The sequence below is a fragment of the Barbus barbus genome (genome assembly GCF_936440315.1).
Source record: "Barbus barbus genome assembly, chromosome: 32".
NCBI classification, from domain to species: Eukaryota; Metazoa; Chordata; class Actinopteri; order Cypriniformes; family Cyprinidae; genus Barbus; species Barbus barbus.
Window position 1 is genome coordinate 16,112,118 of NC_136760.1, and position 23,020 is coordinate 16,135,137.

General features: G+C 37.8%; 1 protein-coding gene across 1 annotated transcript; it reads left to right on the plus strand.

Moving 5' to 3' along the window:
- Positions 1–334: 334 nt before the first annotated feature.
- LOC306851964 (junctional cadherin 5-associated protein-like) lies at positions 335–21,947 on the plus strand. The gene is made up of 4 exons (XM_079388510.1): positions 335–502; positions 11,946–12,425; positions 14,388–18,418; positions 19,562–21,947. The coding sequence occupies exons 2-4, from the start codon at positions 12,073–12,075 to the stop codon at positions 19,594–19,596; spliced, it is 4,419 nt and encodes a 1,472-aa protein (XP_079244636.1). The 5' UTR covers positions 335–502; positions 11,946–12,072; the 3' UTR covers positions 19,597–21,947.
- Positions 21,948–23,020: the final 1,073 nt, after the last annotated feature.

The following is a 23,020-nucleotide window of genomic DNA, read 5'->3' on the forward strand; positions in this document are numbered from 1 at the left end:
TGAAGTAAAATCCAGAGACAAGACCAAGACCTTCAAAAAATGGTCTCAAGACCAAGTCTCGAATAGCCAACACAACCTCCTACTATAAACCCTTAACTGGTTTCAAACTCCGCAGGCTGGTTTTAGTGTGGCCCCCCAGCTTGAAGCATTTTTTTCTTCTGGATAAAAAAGTGATCTAGTATATTTAGATGTTTGTTTACACTTTTTCAACATTATTCAACAGTTGTAGTTAAGATGTTCAGCCCAGCATGAATAAGCCAGTAGGGTCTGTGTAATAGTGGGATGGGATGGGGTGGGTGGGGTATGTTACAGTCTCGTCAGTAAAAGTTTACCCACACGCTGGGAGGAACCATTCCCCTCGCAGCCGACCCACACAAGACACATTTGAGCTGAATTCTCCCTCTCCTCTGCTCAACCTTTCCCTCAGATATGCTCAGCACAGAGCGGATTCAACACACTACATCACGAACTAAACACGGACATCGAAAAGAGCACATCTCAGGTACGTGGACGTTACATTTTACCGAAATATATGAACATGTGAGAAAATAGGCTTTCTTGTAGACCCTGCAGAATTAAACGCGATTTCAGCTGCTGACGTTAGTAACACTGACCCGTTCAATAAACGCAGGGGATGAAGCGTCTCATAAGGGATGAACTTGCGAGATAACGGGTTCCTGCATCTATCGTCCCGTAGGCTAATCTCCCTGCATCTATCACGGAATAAATGACCGCGGATATCGCTGGAATGATATTGAGGACTAAGACGAATTGGATTGATGATTATCAGCTAATTTGTTGGGGGAGAAAAAAGAAGAAGGAAAAAAAAAACATACTTCAGAAGGCAGACAGCTTGCTGCTTGTCTGTGAATTGTGTGCTTAGGGGTCGGGCGCAGTGCGCAAGACGTGTGCTACATTAGCGAGGTAAAGGGTGAAATGAGCAGATTGTGTCGTGCAGAGGAAGGATGAGCTTCACATAACATGCCATTATAACTCTGATGTCAAATTATGTGCACACGGATTGACTGTATCCTATTACAAAAGTGCTCAAATCCACAGCTAATTACAACTGTTTCTTTTTTTAATGCTTCAAACATTCATGTTTCACTATACGCGCACACGCCATTTATTTGGTGTTACTGGTGTAATCCAAAAATAAAATAAAATAAATGAAAATAAAATGTGGGGTGTGGGGGTGTTGTCTATCCTCCTAATTATCCTATATCTCTTACATATTTTACATATTTGCAGGTTGCGTTTTAACATTTTTCAAACTTTTTAATAACCATAAAAGTTATACTTTATGCGCCAGAGAAACAAGCACGAGCATCTTTAAAATGTTGTCTTTGAACTTCCGTTTTTGCGTTAGCCTGCTCTGTAGCTATAGCATAATTAAGTGGATTTACTTGAAAGCTATCATAAGCATTGTGTTTGAAACGGATGTCATAAATGTCAGTAGATCGGGAAGATGTTAAAAGGAAAAGTTAATTCATAAATTCGTAAGTACAAATGCAAACCGGAAGACAGAAGACAACGAACGTAGCGCTGAAAAGGGGCGTGGCTACATTATTGGCGGTAAAATAAAGCAATAAGCCCCAAGCAGAAGCCAGTGAATTTATAACAGGGGGTTATTGGGGCTTATTGATTTTATAAAAAGGTACTTACGTAGTAAGGTTTCACAAAATAAAACAATGCAAATAAATTAAATACATAAAAATAACATTTTTATGTATGTACGATATAATAAAAACATTATTCTTCCGCCAAACAATGTAGTTCCTCAGAAATGGTTGTGGTCTCTTCCATGCCTGCTTCATGCCTTGCGGGATGGGGCTGTTGTTCCCCACACACACACTATTAAACATTTACATGGAGGAACCTTATGAACACAAGCGCGCTCACACACACAGGTGTACACTCAAGCATTCACATTGGTGTAAAAACGGGTGCTCACAGACACACATTGTTCTGATCTGCTGTTGCTTCAAAACTTATTTTGTAATATTAGTTATGCGTGTTGCTCAATAACATTTAACATTTAGAATTTATTGTGATTCATACAGATGTTGGTTGTTGCTGCAGTTTCTCTGATGTTGTGTCTTCTGTTGTGTCTTCTGTTGTTTTCTCTTTTTGTCAGCAGGTATCGAAGCAAATTGTCTGTTTTTTTTTTTTTTTTTTTTTTGTCTTGTTTTTTCCTCTCTCTCTCTCCCCCTTCTCTGTTGACTTTATCCACAATTTTTTTTTTTTTTTTTTTTTTTTTTTATTATTATTATTATTTTTATTATTATCATTATAATTATAATTATTATTTTTTTTTTATTATTATTATTATTATTATTTTTTTTTTTTTTTTATTTATTTTTTTTCTCTCTCTTGTTTCCTCTGTCCCCTGGTCTTGTCGGTCATAGTATGGTTAAATAAAAGGGTATATAAAATTTAATTAATTAATAAAAAATAAATAATATAAAAAAAAAAAAAAAAAAAAGGCTGTGAATGATGATAGCATAACTACACATACGTACTGTCATGTGTTATCTGTGTTACTGACAGGCCAAAAAAAAAAAAAAAAAAAAAAAAAAAAAAAAAAAAAAAAAAAAAAAAAAAAAAAAAAAAAAAAAAAAAAAAAGAAATGGTTGTGATTCCAACAAAGTGGTTGCTGAGCAACACGCAAATGTAAACAAAGGTGTATGTTTGTAGAGTAATTTACAACAGCTTCGAACTTGGCTCAACCAATCAGAATCAAGGACTGTCCGTTTTAGAAATAGACATTTGCCAACCAAATCACGTTTGTCAGGACTGCGCAAACTTTATTCGTTAGGAACATCAAAAATACAAGTATTGTCATTATTTGAAACTTTATTATAGGCTATAGCATACAGCCTATGTTACAAAAAAAGTTTAAAAAGAAAAAGTTGCTGAGTTGACTGGGGGATAGAAGACAACTTGTGTGGCAAGATGAAGTTGACATTCCTGAAAACAATGAGCTTATGGCCTAAATGTGAATGGAGATCAGGCAGCTTCTATTGGTTGTGTCAGCAGTTGTTGTTAAACTGTTCAGACAAACAGCCTCCTGTTGTGTTGACACCGGCTGAATAGTGAATAACATCAAAGGCCATGTGTCTCACGTGCAGAGGAAGCGACCTGTGTTAGTTTGCGGGATGCAAAGCGTGAGGTGCGAGGTCAACAACTCTGTGCCGGATGGTAACTCCACTCAATCGGGAAGCTACTGTTCAAAAGAAGAGCTGCTTTTGGTGGTGCTTTTGACCTTGACTTGTGTAGATACCAGAAGAGTCTGGGTTAGAATGAGCTGTTGTTTTGTGATCAGAATGGAATTGGTATTTTGATTGCCAAGGTCATTTTTGGAGGCTGTTGGAAAGGAACTATTGAAGCAGGTCTTTTCTCATGTGGTGGACAGATTTTTATTTGCAAAAGCAAGAATTTTGTGATTATTTAAATCTGTGGACGTTGGAAGCTGTTGTAAAAGGTGAAGAAACAAAACAAATGGTCACTCACAATAAAAAATGTGAATAGGTCAAGTTGAGGCCAGAAGGATCAAATGTTCAACCAGTGGTGTAATTTTGGTGAAAGATTGGCGGTAGACTAAAATACATAACTAGAAACTAGAAAGATAACTATAACGATAATATAACCACACCAATGCATGTTATTGTTTGGTGGATTCTGATTGGCCGTCAATGTTTTTATCATCCAGCAGCTGAAAAAAAAATCGTTCTGAAAGTGATTCCATTATTATTTCACTGTGTTATTATTGTTATAGCTGTGATGTGGATGTCTGATAATTACAACAATTAAAACTTAATAGTTATTGTCCTAGGTGAGAACGGGGCTTTAGCCTACATTTCATGTATATCAACATTCTACCACTCTCTAGTTATTGTTTCGTCCATTGAAAAATACATATTAAAGTTATTTTTTTACACAACTTCATCTTCACGAAGTAACACGGAACATGGAACATGTACATTCAAAACTGTCTACTTAAGTATTCCTTAAGTCTAAAGAAACAAGAGGGCAACAGAAGGACAAAAGAGGAAGAGAGCTGACTCTCAGAACATCACTTATCTAGTGGTACGTGGAGAAAGACTCGAGTCTGTTTCCTGGAAATGTGGAAATGTGCTGATACCGCTGGCGCACACATGCAGTTGGTCACAAAAGGGAATTTTGAATGAATTAAGTGGTGAGGGCAGTTCATTACTGAGCAGACTGATGACATTATTCTTTCCTAGCCTAAAAAACTACCCAGTTAGTCATTCAGATGTATTAGATAGTAATTTCAGTGGAATGTTTGGCCCTTTGCAGTGGTGTGGTGTTTTAATTTTAAAGTGTAGTTTAATTTGTGAACATCCATAGAGTATACAAGTCCACCATAATAGAGATTAATGAATAGAGTCGTCTCATTCAGAAAACAGAATATTTTCACAATCTCCTTTGTATTAGCATAGTGCAAATCATTGCATATGTTCATTTGCAGATTGTGAATGATTTCACATTTATTTTGTAGTAAATATTTAGCCATTGGTCATTCAGAGAATAGATAACATCAATATAAGGGTTTTTTTCAGTTCTTGTCTATTGGAAACAAAACAAATAACTCCTGCCACTTTTTTTGTATTATTATTCTTGGAATGGTTGACCACTTTTTTAGAAACTTCACCTCAGGACAATTACTCAAAAACTAAGTTCTATATATTACTAAACTAAACATGAGTCAACTACAGTAGTTTGAGTTTCTACATATGGGTTGACACTTGGCTGCAATAATATGTAAAAGAAGAGCATTCCCCCACAAATTCCTTATGTATTGCATAGTAATGAAAGATGGCGGACCAACAATTTAATTGCTTTAAGATCAGAAGCTTTTTGGTTTTGATAAACATTTAACAAGTAAAGTGCAACCATCTGCAGATGAAACAGTGCAATGAAATAGCAGCCAAATGGTAATTAAAAGAGATGCAGGGTAAAGGATTGGTATATAGCCCTTGCGTATCTTGAAGTCATACATTAGAGGCCTTAAATTCATATGGAAAACAGATGAACTGCTTAACTTTCCTGTATGCTCCTGTATGGATTCTTCTGGTCAAATGCATTAGCCAGAGATGATTAAGCTCAGGGGAGGAATAGAAACCGATAAGGATCACTGGTCAGCTTTTATTTTTCTTGATTATAACAGCAACCTTCTGCACTGTTCAAGGTTTGAAGGACATGAGCAGAAGTAGCACTGCATAGCATGTGCTGTTACTTTATTTATTTGTAAATACTAAATTGTAGGTAATTATTTTACCATCTGTAGTCACCAAGTTTTCCTGCCTGTGCTCTTAACACAGTGCTGTTTGTTGAAATGTCTCTAAGCTTCTTCCCCTTCATTTGAGATCATATTCTTTGGCAGGATAAGAGCGTAATTAGCAGAATGCTTATGTATGCCAGTCCTTTGATCAGAGTGTTTTTAACTGATAAACCTTGTCACTGTCATCTCTCTGTAAGTAAAGCCTCCTTAATTATGTACAGCCATGCGGGTTAGTTCATTTGGAACCCTGTTGTGAGTAAGTCTTATACTTATCGTCAGTGTTAAGAAAATATTTGTATAAGTTATATTCTGTGTTTGATTGTTGCTTTTTATATGCATGCATTTGTAGACGTCCTTGGTCAAATCATTGAACCTGCTATGAGGCCTAACACAACCATTTTTTCCTCACGGATAAATTGTTATAATAATTCTTGTTGGATCGTCTTCCTCAAGGCCTTTGTGCTTCCTTTCATAAACCAAGACGATTGGGGTACAAATCATGAATGTCTCAAATGACATTGAAAATATCACCCATTAGTGATAGTCACAGGCATATATTTTAATAGACATATAAATTTTGATTTGTTTTATTGGTCATTCAAGTCCTGACCATTCTGTTCAGTTTAAATTGCCACATTACTAGCACAAGAAGACACAGGGAAGCAGCTGACCTTGAAAGTACGTTCAAGCATTGATACAAAAATCCCATTCTGAGCTAACACATTTCAGGATTGGGAGAAGAAAAACGGCAGTTTATGCTTTTAATTGTTTAGTTAGGTTTAAATGACGAGCAGATAAACTTACCCAGCATGGCCAAATAATCTAATTTCTTCAGGAAGCTGTTTTAAATCTGATCAAAGCAATTTTATTAAGATGGCATGTGGATTTAGATTTTGTGGTCTGTTGTAAATAAGCTCTGTACTCTTTTAGTAAATTATGAAATTATTTGGAGAACTGTGAATTGTACTGTTGGTTTGGCACTGTGGTTAGTCCCAGCCTGGAAAAGCATTACTTCCTGCTTTGATGATCCTCTGGTCCTCCTGCCAATTGTATTACCAGACTCTGAAAGCATTTCTTTAGTGTCGCCGGTGACACCATACTTGTAGTCTATTGTTTGAAAACTCTCTTTTCAAAGAAAGCAAAATAGCCATCTCCATGGCCACAGCTCAAACAAAACAGGAGCTGGTTAATGTGTTTTTCCTCAAAAGATGCAGCTTAGGTCTATCACACGTAAAAATAGAGGCCTGAATAATTTGACGGCAGCTATGACCATCACACCCTTCAGAAAACATCCGAAAGCACTGACATCATCTGTGAACACTAAATTAACTTTAAATACATCTTTTTCACTTAATTCTTCTTATTCACATTTGCGCTGTACTGCTCTTAAAGCATACTCTCAAAATCAGTATTTTGGTGCTAATAATATTGTTGACTGCTGTATGACAAACTGCTTGTTTTTTCTTCATATTGTTATACTACCAGCTAAAAGTTTGGGGACTTAGCCTAATGCTTTTTTACTGTTTTAGAAAGACTCAAGGCAGCATTTATTTGGCCAAAATACAATAAAATCAGTAATATTATGAAATATTGCAATTTTAAATAACTGTTTTCTATTTTAAGATACCATTTATTCCAGTGATGGCAAAGCTGAATTATCAGTGTCACATGATCCATCACAAATCATTTGCTACTCATTTCAGTTCGGAAGAACAGAATTGATCTGAAACGGATTTTTTTATAACAATGTAAAAGCCTTTACTATCATTTAATTTAATATGTTCTTGTTGCTGAGTGAAAGTATTAGTTCCTTTTTAAAGAAATTGTACTGAAACTTTAAAAGGATAGTGTGCTTTACGTGTACTGTTCTGTTAAATACTATATATTTATTAATTGTAAATGTAAAGGGCCAGCACATTTTCATACAGTGTATTACTGTATTAGCCTAACTTAGACTAAATATATTTCCACTCTAAAAATATGTCCACTCTAGAGGAACCCCACTTCAGGGATATGTTTCCTTCTCATACTGTACGTAGCCTGTAAGATTATATAATCTTATATATTGGTTTGTAGCAGAGAATGGAGACTACTGAAACTTATCCCACAGCCTACAAGAGGCACTAAGAAGGATAAATGTATGGGTGAACCGGAGATGGGGACAAACCGCCAGGCTACTTGTTTAGAACCAAAGTAAAATTCTGAAGGCCTATGAGTTATGACTGACAGAATGATATCTAGATTCCAAAAGTTTTCCCTCTGTTTTGGCTCTGTCCTCTTAGTATCAGTGTCTGGTTGACAGGCTTATTCAGTCCCTACGCCCCATCCCTTGAAATGTGCACATCCTGCACAATGATGTCACATTGTTTACGATGAAAAGCCTGTTGTACAAGTGTGAACACGTGCCTGTTAAGGGACGTCGTAGGAGTTCCATGTGGATGGACTGAACAATGAAGGGGTGAGGCTCTGAAATAACTTTTTATAGGACAGGGTGGACATTGTATTGTTTGTTATAAAACTTGTTTTTTTTTGTTTTTAGTTAACCATGGACACTCAGAATCCCTGTTTACATTCGACTCAGTAAAAGAGATGATGCCGTGTCATGGTACAGTGGCTGTGCTCTCAGGCTTAATATTGTGTCGGCCATTACGTGCATGTTTATGGCAGTTATTAGGCAATCTGTGAGGAGACATTAGTCTGATGAGGTCATTCATCATGAGCTTCGTCGCAGTTGTTCTGTCAACATGAAATCAAAACGGACCTTATTTACTCTCTAATGCATGTTCCTGGTCTTATTATGCACGATTCATTGGTTCACGTTATTTGAAAGAAAACTAAATGTTGTCTTTGTAATCCTTCATCAAAATGTAACGACTCGCTCCGCCTATGAAATGGCATTCCTTTTCAGCTCTTCAGTTTTACACTGTCCGGTCAATTCCCAGTTAATGGACTTTACGTTTGGTGTACATCTTAATCACACTTTTCCACAATCACTTTGATAAAAGTTTAGCAAAAAATCAGATTCTGAGTGAAAATATGCTATGTCTTTTCATTAGGCTCTTTTGGTCTTTTTTCTTTCACAAACACATACCACAAATCTGACTAAGTCTAAGAATAAAGAGTTGACACCAAACTGTCATGGCGGCAGCTCTGGGCTCCGCAGGCCTGCTGGTGAGGGGGGCGCGAGGCGGGCCAGATCTAAAAATGTGTGATTCATTTATGAGGGAAGGCAGTACTGGCTCCACAGGCATACCTTACAGTCTATAGAGGAAAAGAGTTCAGTCTCGTCTGAGGTAAGAGACCCACGGCCTTTATGGGTTATATCTTTAGCATTTAGCTGAGAATGAAGGATTTTACAGGAAGTGAATGGCACAAAGAGGTGGTCTTCAGCATTTATTGCTGGAAAAAGAAATCTTAAGTTCTTGATATCTGAGTTGAATCAAATGATTCACTATTATTGTGGCGTTTTGGCTCAGAAAACCTTATGACATCACTTGTCTGCCTTGCGATTGTTCATTTTTAGCTTGCGACATGTGTTAGCCATAAAGCAGGTCATTAATAAAAAAAGCAAAGTAGTCTAGATCACGTATCTCCAATTTTATGAATTTACTCATGCTCTAAGAGGCAGTTTGTCATTGCTAAAACTTCGGCTGTGCTCTGAAGCAGGCAGATATTTCTATGCCATTTAAAGCCTCCATGGACCTGGCTTGAATCGTTTCCACTTTTTGCCCAAGTCTTAGGCTTTTGAATTTTGTTATGTTGCTATGGAATGAAGAGGCAAATAATGAGACCCACATTTGTTTTACACATTATATTATCAAATAATTTGAGTAAAAAATACTGTAGAATTTAATTTGAACAGTCGAAATGAATTTTTATATATTTTAGAGGTTGGTATATCCTCTTTTAGCATGCAATGGAAATTGCAATTATCTTTCCTGTTGTGACGTAAATGCAGGTTGCTGGAGAGGAGGGATGTTATTGCAAAGGCGAGGGGAAGTTTTTAATTAAAAATTATGATGACACATTAATTTAAAAATAATGATGTGCACAAATAAATTATTTATAATAAACACTGCAATATTCCATAAAAATAAGAATTTTGTTTTCATAGGGACTTTAATGACAGCAGCACATCAGCTGACATGAACCACACAAGTTTGTGTAAAACCTGATGATCATGTTCTTCATCCATGTTATTAAACAAATGTTTCTCTTTTCTCTTTTTTAATATGATAGTAGGACCTTAATATGCAGTATGGTCAGATTTTTCCTAAATTACGTGGCTCAAATATGCATGTGTGTATTTGCAGTTGGACTCCGAAATGTTTCTGAAAGACATAGCTAATGATAACGGATGGCACTGATAACACTCACATTAAGGGGTTTCCCTGTGGCAGTAGAGATGGGAAATATACCTCCCTCATTTTTTGTTTGTGCTGAATTTGTCTGTGTGAGTGTCTGCAAGACATGAAGAGCTAGAGGAAAGAAAAAAGGAAAAAGTTGGCATTATTTTTGGTGCTTCTTTTGACCTCTGTGTGTGCTAGATGATGCTGTGAGAGGAAGTTGTCTCCAAGGGCCTTTAATGGTGAACGTGGATCAGTCTGGAGTATCTGGGTTGGAAAGTGTGAAAATGTGAAAGTCATACCTCTGCTAACTGCTTCCTTCTACTTCTGACAAACATCATTTAGATCAAAACAGACATGACAGGTCTTTTTCCTACATTGCTTTTCAGTAAATATAGCGGCATGAAAATGTTTATGCATTTGTTTCATCATGTGAACGTTCAATGCCATCAGTAAAAACTCAAACCGTGCCTTCTCACCAACATGTAAGCTGTCACCTCATTTGTTACCTGTTTCACTTTCAAAAGTCAATCCTCCAGCACTAATGGGTTTGAGAAAATCATATTTGCATTAAAAATCATATCTGGCATTCTGTGAAAGAGAACTGTGCATTTAAATGAATAGTGTACCCTACCAGCCTCACCTAATCTTTTGATGTACTTCACTCTAATAAATGCTGGGTTAAATACAACCCAATGCTGGGTAAATATTGGACAGAACACATGCTGGGTTGTTTTCAACCAACAGTTGGGTTAAATGTTTAACCCAACCTTCTGGGCAGTAACCCAACCGCTGGGTCTAAACAACCCAATCGCTGAGTTCGTCCGTATTTAACCCAGCATTTTTTTTAGAGTGTGGTATTTAAATAACTATTATAAGGTTTATTTGAAACTAAGATAAAAAAAAAAAAGTCATGCTGAAATTAATAATTCATTTTAGCAAAGTTGTGGGTGTTGATAATTGTGCATTGCCTCTTTTATAATGAAATAATAATGTAAGATTCTGCTTTAGCTTGTTTTAGGGACATTACAGAATTATTCAGCTTGCAAAGCAGGGAGAACATTTAGGTATTGTGGAAGTCTAAGCTTTAGTTTGAACTTTACCCTTAACAGATCAAAGAAATAACTGTAATAGCCTAATTATAATGGTGGGAGATTGCAGGCAATTTTGTTTTGTCCTTCTCTCTGTCTGAGTGTGTTCAGGGCAGGTTAGGTAAACTCTCTTTCCTTAGTCTTGCTCAGACAGGTCTATTTCTGTCTTTTCAAGGCAGGTTTTGTTTTTGTTGCTTGCTACTACACTAAGTTCTTGTAAGTCTTCACTAGTTGCCTACTACTCTTTATTCTAACGCTATCTCACGACCAGTTCATACATATTTTATGAGGTGGCTAATTCGTACAAATTATTTTGTATGATTTCTGTGAGTGGTAGATTTAGGGCAGGGTTATGTGTGGTCCTTCGTACGAATTTGCCACCTCATGAATACGTAGGAATTGTCGTGAGATCGGGTTGTTTATTCTGTTGCATGTTCGCATATAAAGCTGATCTATGAGATTATGTTTCATTACACTCTGAATTTCTATCATTGTAATATGGATTTTTAGCAGTGTAGTTGATTTTTTTTCAACCCTTAACCAAAAAAATAACACACACTTCATACTTTTTGCATTTAGATATTCATTAAGGCATTATTTAATAGTTTTATTAACCTGTTTTACTTGAAGGGCCAGTTCTGTCCAAATTGTAAGTGATTTCAGGATTTCTATCCTTGTAGATTCAACAATTCACAAAGAATCAAATATCCAAAAAAAAACTGCTTTGGAGATACTTCAAATAATTACATATTAGAATTTACTGAGGTTTATATATTTAATCAATGACATTACTAATTATCATCTTATTAAAATAGTCAATTGCCACAAATCTCATCAGAGTCAGAGTCTAATTATTAGTTGTTTGCTTAAGTCTGGATTGTGGCTTGAGTTTTTTCACAACATTCCACACCTAGGTAATACGAAGTTTCTGAGCGTGAGGTAGTCAGTCATCTGGAGAGATTTTCCTTTCTGGATGGAGAACAGAGGAAAGAAGAAAAGAGGGGGCAGATGGGTGAAGAGAAGACTGGGTCAGTGGATAGACAGACCGGAATCGTTTCTCTCGTGGTTCTCTCGTTTTGTTTTGGCTGTGAGCAGCAATCCTTTTATGAAAAAGACTGTGAGAGAGAATCATTTTAACTTCATCTGTGTCTCTCTCTCTCTCTCTCTCTCTCTCCCTCCCCTCTGTCCCGTTTTCTTTCACAGCGATGGCCTCTCCTGTGCAGCTGTTCATGAGCTTGCCTCATCTGGACTAGGAGCCGAATTCATCTGACACTCACACAGACAAACACACACATACACACTACTAAAAGCAAAAACACACCGCTTAGCCATGTACAGCGTGGAAGACCTTCTCATCTCTCATGGATACAAAGTCCCTCAAAGGAACAGCAACAATGTCCCTGTCTCACATTCGTCTTCCCCCCACCCCGCAACCTATGAGAAATGTCTGCCGATGCGAAGCGACAGCCGGTGTGAAATCGCTGAGAAGCGTAAAGGACACAGTGGCGTGAATGGCTACGAGGGGGACCATGTTTACAGCAGCGGAGGCATCAGACAAGCTCCTGCCAGGGGATTCCCTAGTGACGCCGAGAACAGGGTCAGGAAGCAGAGGACACAAGGCGTGGACAACGGTAACCTAGGAGATGGACGTTTGCCAGAAGATAGCCTGACCACGGACAGTGGGTGAGTTGTGCTGATGAGTTGTTTTTGACCTCTTCGTCTTCTGCCCTGCACTCTTGTATTGCTGCTGTCTTTCCTTCTTTTTTATTCGCCCCTTTGATCTGAGGTTTAAGCTGTCTTGCATGATGAAGAGTGTTACGTAAAGGTAGGGCTGTCAAGGATTTCCCTTTCGCACCAGGACAAATCCCAGTTTTTGTCTTTTTCTTTTTTTTATTCCTCCCCTGTCGCCTTTCTCTCTCCATTTCTTATTTTTGTTTGCACTTTCTTTCATCCTCTGAAATCTTTGTACTTCCTACATTTTCATGTACTCCTTTTCCTCTGTCTCACTCATTTCCCTGCACTCTCTCCTACTGCACTCCCCCTGTAGCTGATGAATTCATTAACTATGTTTAGTAGATTTTGCAGTGCGTTTTTTCCCCCCTCTCATTTCACACGGGACCATAGTGGAATAAACACAAATGTTGTCAGAAAGCCCGCAGCACCCCCTACTGAGCATGCTTAGTTCTGCAGGCAGAGGAAGCAGTAAACTACATGTCCCATGAGCCCTTTGTCAGATCAATATTACATTCCTTATAACAATCTCTTACATAACACCATTATTAATAAAATATGATGAATATTAATGTGAATATCTGCATTTGCCACCCATATTGTCGCAAAGCAGCTTCAGAGATTAATTTGCTTTAAAAAGGTTACATGAGAATGTTTCATTTTCCATAGGAACAGTGTCATTTTTTCTTTATGTATGTTGATCAGTAAGTAAGTCATAATGTCCTTGTGTCATAGATTTTTAATGTAACAGATAGATAGATCGATAGATAGATAGATCGATAGATAGATCGATAGATAGATAGATAGATAGATAGATAGATAGATAGATAGATAGATAGATAGATAGATAGATAGATAGATAGATAGATAGATAGATAGATAGATAGATAGATAGATAGATAGATAGATAGATAGATGCTAATTTCTTTTGACATTATTATTGGCATACCATCAAGCTATAGTGCATCTTTGTACTTTAAATTAATTGCATGTCACATGGTTTGAGACTCAGCAGTTCAGGGCAGGAAGTACCTCCACTGCTGTGACTGTTACTAAGCTAGATTATCCTTTCATGATTGCAGGTCAGGATTGTTTAACATGCAGATCATATGCTATCTGCTGCCAAGATATTAGATGAGAGAACAGACCTTCAGTGCTGACTCAACGGTTTGCACCACACAAGCTTGTGTTCCTGCTTAAGAGAAAATGCTCATTTATCTTGGTTTGTTGGCACCATTAAAGCCTCCCAATTTATTGGGCCCTTTGAGATGCTCTGCTTTGTTGACAACACTGTCAGAATACCTTTTTACTTAGTTTAGTGTGATGTTACCTGTGCGATTGTTATCCAGTTTTTGTTGTCTTACCCAATTCAGTGGTTCATCTTTGCTTCAGGACCCAGGATATGAAGCATTATACACAAGTAAATGCAAAAAATAAAAAAGCAGCAAAAAGTCAGTGTTGACATCTGACCGATACACTAAGTGAAAAATACATCAATTTAAATGAGTTTGATTATATGCATGACCTTTGATATCAACATCAAAAGATTAGGAGAATATGTCGGAAGCATTTTCTCCTCCCTTTGGAAAGTTGCTATTTTAATCTATTTACAATTAAGTTTATACATTTTGTTATATATTATTATGCACAATTTTGATTGTCAGTTCCAGTTTATTATTTGTATTTATTATTTTGGGTCATGACCTCTGATAAAAGTTGAGAATCACCAACATAAAGAATAAGTATGTGCTTAATCATTTCTTATTTATAACAAGAAATGTGTAGTTGTTTGTAAACTAAATTAAATCCTTCATCCTACATTCTCAAGTCATATAGACAGTGTCTGTTAAAGTATGGCTTATCAAATATAACAACCAACCTCTATTTAATTCCATCTGCATGTTTTTAATGCAGGTTTTTTGAAACCCACAGAGGAATACATTCTCAGCCTAGATCTGAGCAGGATGTGTCCTATTGGCGAAGAAGAGGTCAGGACTTCAGTGTGCTTTTGGATTATGCAGACTTCAGGGACCCACGTGGAAGTGGAGGAGGGATTCCCAACAAACCAGAAGGCATGCAACGGAGACCAGAATCTGCCTTAAGCACAGAGGAACATAACCGTGAAAGACAACGACGGGCAGATAGTGCACGTACCAGGGAGAGAGAGATGGCCCTGCACCAGTGGAGAATTGCAGCTGAAAGGAAGTACCAAAGTTTGGGAACAGAGGAGTGGCGCCCAATGACCAGCATGAGCCGTCAGCCATCTGAAAATGAGGTGGCACAAGAACAACGCAGGCCACGAACTGCAGAAGGAGCTGTTCCATCCAGAACCAAAAACAAGTCACAGTCACTGCCCAGAATGGCTTTGCAATCTGAAAGCCTCCAGTACTTTAGCATACCAACTTCTGGGCAAGATTCATATGGAGGCTATAAGTTAAATGGCCACCATGCACGAGACCCTCATGGACGGCATCTTAATGATGGGGAGAACAGGCAGCGGTGGACTGACCGATCAGGTGCACAGTCCGCACCACTATCAAAACCCAGATTCAGCCGACCTCTTAGACCTCCATCTTATGAAGTTCACCAGCAGATGCGTGGGAGTGCAGAGATGCTCACAGGGGAGCCTGCCCCTCGTGCAAGAGACAGAACTCCACTGCCCTTCTCAAGGCAAGAGTACTTTGTACAAGAACTTGCTGGATCTGGTGTGGAGCCCCCCGGTTATATCCCTCCTCCATCCTACAGGAGGCAGCCTGTAGTTAATAGAGGTCACAGAACTTATCCTATCTCTATGGGTAACCACCAATATAGAGGTGACCCATATATGCAGGGTTCTGCAATGACAGAAGTGCAGGAATGGTTTGTCAGGCAGACTGGGATGGCTTGGCCAGACCATTACAGAGATGTAAGAAGAAGTATGCCCTGCAGGAGACAGGCGTATCCAGGCTACAGTGAAGAACGGATGGGTAATGTTCAATATATTCCCTTTGACGACCCCCGTGTCAGACACATTTCAGAAGCAGGTATAGATGGAAACTCGTTGACGGATGCAGACAAAATCAGAAACATCAGAAATGAGATTCCGGTCAACCTCTTATCTGAGAAGTCTAACGACAGTGCCTTTCCTCTCACAGAAAAAACCTTTGACCGCACTGAACCAAGTAAAAGCAATATTAGTGACTCTGTTAATGAGGACAGTATACACAAGGAAGTGCTGAAGGAGACAGAAAGTTCAAACACAATACCTGACCAAAACTGCAACAGACATCCAGCTACCCATGGAAATATAGTTGCTCTTCAGATGACAATGCAGCAGAACTCAAACCAGGGTTTGATTGAGACAGTGACACAAGTAAAGAAATTTGAGGCAAAAACTGTGTCTGAGAACAAGAAAAACTCAAAGAAGAAGCTCAAAGAGACAATGTTTTGCCTGGTATCTGTCCCTATTAGTCTGCAAGCTAACAAAAGTGTCTCTGACCCAAATAACAATGAAAAAGTTATTAATTCAATAGAAAACACAGTGGTGCAGCATGACAACCAAAACATTTTAAAAACATCAAGCAAAGAGATACAAATACAGTCCAGCAGCTCCCCATCTATTAAAAGTTCCCCTTTGAGGAAAGAGATTGTAGATACTAGGTCACTTAATCCAAGCCAAGACAATGAATTGTTCTATGCAGGATCCTGGCCTGGAGATCAGTACAGAAACCAGGAAACTCAGACGGGCTTTCCAGAAGTTTCCAGAAATACCCATCCTCCGGAAAATGACAAGTCCTCCCCTTACACAATCACTGATAATGAATGTGAAACCAACTGTAGTGCCAACTACGGATATCCCATGATAGGTCAAAAGGATCTCAACCCTTCCAGCAACAGTGCGTTCTCCAGAACTAGGACTGGAAGTAGTTCAAGTATAAGGAGCCCAACTCTACCCCAGTCTTCATCAATTCCACCATCTCCAGACCGTCAACCTTTGCTGAGAAAGACAAACCAAACAGCAGATGGTCAAGTTTTTGGACAGTTCTTACTAAAGCCAGTGAACAGACGCAAATGGGATGCTATTGGAGAGCTTGAGTCTTTTAATAAGGAGATACAGGATCATACTGGGAAGTATCCAAATGTTGATCAGAATCTAGAGGAGCTGGATGAGGCATTGAACAGTATTCTGGAGCTGAGTGACTCAAGCAGAGAAGTCAATAATACAAGACAGGAAACTACCCCACTTCACGTGAAGGAAACTGACCAGCAGTCACATATAGTACAGGTCACAGAGACACAAATGAAAAGCAATAACTTAAAAGTAATGTCTGATTCAGGAAACAGAGGCCATACAGAATACAAAGGTATAAAAAGTTCCTTGTCCAAGGCAAAGGTGAAATTGGATAGCCAGATACAAGAGATGCCTGTCACCAAAACTGATAATTATGTCAACTTTGAGATTCTGCAGAGGGGGCACACTGATCCGGTAGTACATCGGCAGGATATCCCAGTACCAAAGGAGTGCTTGCTTAAGGATGTTGGTTTAACAGTATACACTGCCATTCCAGACACTGTGACCTCTGGATCCCCTACATGCTTGAGTCCTGAGTCACCTATGTTAACCAGTCCCTCAGACAACTCAGAGATGTGTGAGACTTTGCAGATTACGTCATCAGACAGTAGCGGAGATTTGAGCAGGCATAGTCCTGAGTTTGCTGAAGGCACTCAAAGCTTGAACAATAATAATGCCTTCAACTCCAAAGCCCTCGACAAGAAGGAAGCTGGGAGAGAAAACACAGACGTTACTAGATCGGGGAGTTCCTCGTGTATCCATGTGATCAAGAGTCTTCATTGTAGGTTTAAGGCTAATTATGAGGATGATGATGATGGCAATTGTTATTCAGATTATTTAAGATGGAGTAATGAAAAGACTTTGGCAGATGAACATCTTGAGACTCTTCTGAGTCAGGAGAAGGCCAATAGTATGCAGACCGAAGACCTTAGTAAGCTGTACCAAGTCCAGTGTGCCAAAGGTATTCCTGAAAATGAATCTATTGAACAACGGGCTGCCAGAATACTTGGCATTGCAGTGCCAGTTGAAGCCTTGGTTGTTGATCAGGTTGATGACAAACCGGTGGAAAGAAATTGGAAAACCACAGATGCTCCAGAATTGGCAATACAAACCAAAGAGTTGAGCTTAAATGAGGAGAAACAGAATGTCAGTAGAGAGTGTGAGGACGTGCCAGATAGGTCTATGGAAAGTCATGAAGATATGTCAGAGGTAGGATTTGGAGAGGATCCAGAGTCTGGAGAAGATTTACCTAGTGCTGAAAAGCATAGCCAGAGAGCCTCCTCGGTGTTGGAGCTGCCAGAGTTTCCTCCAAGTAACTTATGTTTGTCGCTTCCAATGACTGAGGATGAGGAATTGACTCTTAGTGTAGGTGGGGGAGACAGTAAGGAGACAGTTAATTCTGAGATAACAGAAGCACCACATAACTTGCAGGCATATTGGCCACCTCCTCTTTCCCCCTCATCCACGAATGAGCAAGCATCCCTGGAGTACACCGTCTATGCAAAGGAAGAAAGCTCTCAGTCATTAGTGAGAACTATAACCAGGATCACCTTAGCCAAAGAGGCAGACTTAGAAGAAAAGGGAGAAGAACTAAAAGAATCAGCTAAAGAGAATGAAACACTAGTGGAAGAGAGCCAATATAGTGAGAATGCAGTTAGAGAAAACAAAGACATGACCAGTTATATGAAAGAAGAGGATGAACAAGCTCAGGAGGAAGTTTCATCTGAAGAGGTGATACTAGCAATATCAAGGCAGCCATCAAAGTCAATGGCACGTCCAATCCCACAACCCCGCAGTGGCATGGTAGCAAAGAGGGAGATCACTCTGTCACAAGGACTCAGCATGGATAATACAGTGTCTGCAATTGAGGATGATGACAAGCTGTTTATTTCAGGTCAGTACACCGAACTCCAACCAAGTTTGTAAGACTTACAGACTGCATGTATAGTAAAAGTGCACTCCTGTGCAAAAAAAAGAAATAAAAAAAATATATATAAAATTGTATTAATAAGATTTTAATGGCATATATTACTTTTAAGGAAATTAACAAGAATTAAGCAAATGCACTCTCTAAAAAATATTGCTTGTCCCAGAAAAAAAAAGAATAAAGATGAAATTAAGTTTTTGGCAGAATACAGGAAGCTTGAGTGAGAGTTGTTTAGCACAGTTGTTTGGACTGATGAATCACATTAAAACACAACTTGCACGGTGATGCACCAGAGCGGAGTCTTTGAAGATCTGTGAGAAATACAATAATGAAGGCATCACAATGAGTCATGATGTGGGGAGCCTTTTCAGCTCTTGGTACTGGTGAGCTGCTTCACTGTGAAAAGTCAAGTGATGCTTTGGAGTATAGAAGAATATTGCAGAAGGGCTTGTTCCCACAATTGAAAAGTTGTTAACTAAAGAGGAACAATCAGATGTTATTGCAAAGACTGCAAAGAAGTGACTTGAGAACAAGTCCATCAGGCTCATGTTTTGTCCTGGTCAGAGTCTAGATTTGAACCCTATAAAAGCACCGACTTACTGGGAGACATTTTTTAACTACTCGTGAAATGTTTGAAACCATCAATATTGAATGGAATAGCAATGACTCTTCTTCCTGTAAAAAGTAGTCAGCAACAAAACAAAGGGAAAGGCTATCCCGTAATAAGTTACTTAATCTACAGTATTTGTGCAATTCTTGCTAATGTCTGAATGTTTTTTTTTAAATTACATATTCTGTAGCATTATGAGGTGCCAAGCCACAATAACTGGTTGAATACTTGAGGGTAATGAGCAATGAGTTTCCTCACCACAAGAGGGAAGCGTGGCCTGATTTATCATACTCATTGCCATGACAAATCAGCATAGAATAATGAATCAAAACAATCAATCCATATCTTATTATATTATATTTCTCCAAAAAAGTTTAGACTAAACTGATATTAACAATCTGCTTTTCTGTTATATTGTACTATATTAATGGTCCTTTACATGTCCATTCTCTTTTGGTTTTGAATCAAAAATGGCTAATATAACTTGTGTTTGTTTTCAGATGCATATGACCCCAGTCGTGTGGAGAGAGTCTGATCTTGGACACTGTCAAAGCAAACTCTTTGACCTTACTGCAATACACAATGACAACAAACACTCATCTGATACTGGACATGATGCAGGCTTGGACTCAATTTACTAATACATAGTCACAGAAGTTCATAAGCAAGTAGATGGACTTCATGCCACATATTAAGACTAATTTTCAGAACTTCTATGCTGGTGATGGATGAAGTAGCTAAGTTGTTTATCAATGAGATATGAATGTATAATGTATATCAAGTAAAGCTCAGACATTACAGAAATAGCTACAAATCAGTAGACTTAATAGTTTTCTAAAGTTTCTCTGCACCAGCAAATGCTGGAGTTCTGTCGGACTTTCACAGAACACAGTGGCATTGTGCCAACAGCGACAAGAAAGACACAAAAGCTTGCACTTCTCATTTTCTGCAGTATTACCAATGAGAGAAAGGAAAGAGGCCTTGATGTATTAAAGCAATGAATTGGACTGGTGAGGTAGCAGCTGAATAGGTGACATTACACTGTGCTTTTAATCACAGAGAAATATTTTTGTAAGAAATGTTAAAAGGAAAGTGTGATTATCTGTTTTACAGGTGGGAGAAACCATGTGTGTCACTGTGGTAAAACTGCAATATAAAATCATATTTTTTGCAAATGGAATAGGCTGCTTTTACCCAAATAAGGCAGCTAAGAAGAAAGCTACACAGAGGCAAAGATTTAATAATATTTTGTGTGAAGTCTTGGTCTCTAGCAACTTTAATCGTAACTGAAGTGTTTTCAATAGTCAGTTCCCATAGTTATTGGTTTAAAATGACAAGTTGTTTATATATCTCATATGCAGTTTGAGCTTTTCAGTGTAGCAATCTGATAATGTATCATCTCATCACGAAATGCAATCAAAAAAAGAAAAATGTATTTATTTTTATCAAGCTATCAGCAGTCTGTATAGATGAAAATATATTCAAATAGTGTTTTTATTTTACCTTGTGAGCTTGTTTGCTTGCTTACAATCATTATGGATATATCATATCTGAATATGTCTATTAATCCTGTATTACTCGGACAATGAATGATTCTTTTATTGTGCCGTGTGGCGTGCTTTTTGTTGCACAAATGTCAGAAAGTGTTACATGTGTTTCTCTATGCACATACAAAGTATTCTGCATTTTAAGTCCAGCATCAATTCTGCAAGCTTATTCATATTGTGAGTATATCTACACTTGTAATTGCTTGGTTGCTTTCTGTTATGACTTGGACTGTGTCCAAGTTGAGGTGGACACAGTTCCTCAATGTTATATCCATCACATAGTTTTATAAATGCAGTCCAAAGTGCACTAAAATGAATTTAATATTCAACACATCCAAAAACTGGCAATAGTGGCCAAAAACTCAAGAAGAAAGTCACTGCATCCATTTACTCTGAATATAGTTATTGTTATGGATAGAGAGTGCAATGCCATAATGTTATAGTAATATTATTGTCAATATATTCCATTAGCATAATAAAAAACTATGAATTCATGCAGATAGATATTCTGTAATCAGTGGATGGTTAGAAAGATATAAGACAGCATTCATCACACTTACTTTTTGTAAGTTAGAATCAAATAATTGTTGTAAGTAGTTCTTGATTGTTCCTACCATTTTGTACAATTTTGTTTTTCAAAACGGATGATTATATTGTTGCATATAACGTATATGGCATTTAATATCGTTTTCTATTTTCATACAGAAACTGTACATGATTATTTTGTATTGGGTTGGAATTGATTTGCGTTCTCTGCGTGATATAAGAGATGCAAACTGGGGTCAGGAAATTGTTTTGCATACAACTGCATTTGGTACTACATTAAAAATATATTCATTATATTACATTGTGCACATTTTTATCCTGCTAAAAAAGCTTTGAACAATATTTAAATTCAAAACAAGCTATTTTTTGAATATTTTACAGAAAGGGAAGTATTTACTACACCTCAGTACTTTGAAGTATTGGGTGAATGTCAATGAAATGTTTGAGAGGAAACTCCTTTGTATATTATAGCACATTGCTCATTAATAAACTCCTTGCATGAACTGTTGTTTTTATTTATTGTTTTAACTTTTGGTTAATTTCATGTGTAATATGAAAAGGAGAAACAGCTTGAATGCATACTTCCTCTTTAAAAGTTTTAATAAGACTCATGCATAAAACAAAACCTTTCACATGTCAGGACTAGTAACTTATTCTGACACAAATATGATGATTCTCTAGTTCAATTAATGTATTAATAAAGTTGAATCCTTTCTGGAAACAAACCTATAAATGATCATCAAAAACATTTGTTGAACAAATGCCAAGTAATAAAGAAAACCTTTTTCTCATTGTCCTCTCTCATTACTCTCATTTCTCATTAACCCCTTATTTTGAGTCATTATTTAATACTGTTCCCCACTTTCACTGAGAAGTTGGTTTTGCCATATTGTGATAAAGATTACATTCATCAAACACTCATTCAGTTACAGTCATTCAAATTTCTTTTTTTTTTTTTTTTTTGACACTTTATATGAATCAATATTGCATTTTATCAATAGATTTTTAAAGAAAGCAAAGTGGGGACAGAAGTGAAATTTACTCTCAGGAAACTGCATCCAAAACAAAGCCAAAGGAGGCTAAACTTGGGACCCCAGGCCCCTCAGTTCATGCAGTGTACCACTCGGGAACCCCTCTACTATTTTTAGACATCTAATGTTATTCTTTGTAAATCATGACTGTTTTAATTCTTGTCACTTGACATAGGATATGGGGAATGGATCTCACAGGACCGTTATCCAGCCATGATTATCAAATTGGTGTGAGGCGCAAAGAGGATGTGACAGTGTGAAATTAAATTAGCAAATTAGAACTTAAACTGAGAGCTGTTTTGACATTGCCTCCAATTTGCATTGCCTCTTAAATATGTAACATATAATGATGTACAAATGCTTAAAATTCTCTGAAAATTCTGGACAGATTTTATGAACGAAATATGCGTGTTTGGCTCATTGTATATCTTTCATCTCTCGCTCTGTCAGTCTGTCTGCCTCCCTCTCATGCCGCTTTGTGTTATTTCAAAAGGTCAGAAGCATAAATTGCCAGCCAAGTTCAATTAAATTCATTGTCAGTTGATGAGTGTTTGTGTCTCTGGTTACGGAAAGAAAAGGTTAGGCTAAAGAATTACCCTTCCCCGGACTAAACCAGAGCCAATGGCCTTTTCCAAGACTGACCCTTAGTTGAGCATTCAGTCGGCGGCAAACAGCCATGAGCTCATTCCAATTAGACAGACACAGGGAAAAAAAGCTGCTTATTGTCAGCGTCTAACTAATATGTTTGATCTCAGCACCTAACTAACCTTTCGGAGCAATCTCAGATCACTCCCTCACCACTGGCAATTGAGGAACTACTTACTGTCAGTACTTC

Excerpts from the sequence above, each read along its gene's own strand:
- LOC306851964 (XM_079388510.1), top strand. The coding sequence starts at position 12,073 with ATGTACAGCGTGGAAGACCTTCTCATCTCTCATGGATACAAAGTCCCT. Across the intron at positions 12,426-14,387 it reads AGCCTGACCACGGACAGTGG|GTTTTTTGAAACCCACAGAG; the intron begins GTGAGTTGTGCT and ends TTTTTAATGCAG. Across the intron at positions 18,419-19,561 it reads TGACAAGCTGTTTATTTCAG|ATGCATATGACCCCAGTCGT; the intron begins GTCAGTACACCG and ends GTTTGTTTTCAG.